The sequence below is a fragment of the Calidris pugnax genome, unplaced genomic scaffold, assembly GCF_001431845.1.
Source record: "Calidris pugnax isolate Ruff unplaced genomic scaffold, ASM143184v1 scaffold440, whole genome shotgun sequence".
NCBI lineage: Eukaryota > Metazoa > Chordata > Aves > Charadriiformes > Scolopacidae > Calidris > Calidris pugnax.
In genome coordinates, this window is record NW_015091165.1 from 113889 (window position 1) to 114336 (window position 448).

Consider the following 448-nt stretch of genomic DNA (forward strand, 5'->3'; position numbering starts at 1 on the left):
GGAGGGGAGCGGGCCCGGGCCCCTCGGCGGGGAGGAGGCGGCGGCGGAACGGCGGTTCCCGGGGAGGATGGACCAGGCCCTGCTGCTCGTCCGCAACGAGGTGCCCGCCCAGGGCCTCCGCCTCGCCGCCCTCTCCGGCGCCTGCCACCAGGTGAGCGGAGGGGATGTCCCCCTGTCACCCACCTCCTGACAGCCCCGACCCGACCCCCCGCGGCTCCGTCAGGGCGCTCGGCTCGGGGTTTGCCTCCGAGTGGCCCTGCCGTGGGAGCTGCTCCAGCTCCTGGGCTTTAGTAGGGCCTTCCATGCAGTGTCCCACAGTATCCTCCTGCAGAAACTGGCTGCCCATGGCTCGGATGGGAGGACTCTCTGCTGGGTTAAAAACTGGCTGGAGGCCGGGCCCAGAGAGTGGTGGGGAATGGAGTTAAATCCAGGTTGGGGCCGGGCACGA

At 70.5% G+C, this 448-nt stretch overlaps 1 protein-coding gene across 1 annotated transcript in view; it reads left to right on the top strand.

Annotated features, from left to right (window-relative positions):
• The first annotated feature begins 6 nt into the window (after positions 1-6).
• The window catches only part of HGSNAT (heparan-alpha-glucosaminide N-acetyltransferase), a 14327-nt gene continuing 13885 nt past the window's right edge, over positions 7-448 (top strand). Inside the window, exon 1 of the mRNA XM_014959349.1 lies at positions 7-151. Within this exon, the coding sequence (XP_014814835.1) occupies positions 68-151 (84 nt within the window). The 5' untranslated portion in view covers positions 7-67. The remainder of the gene's footprint in view (positions 152-448) is intronic.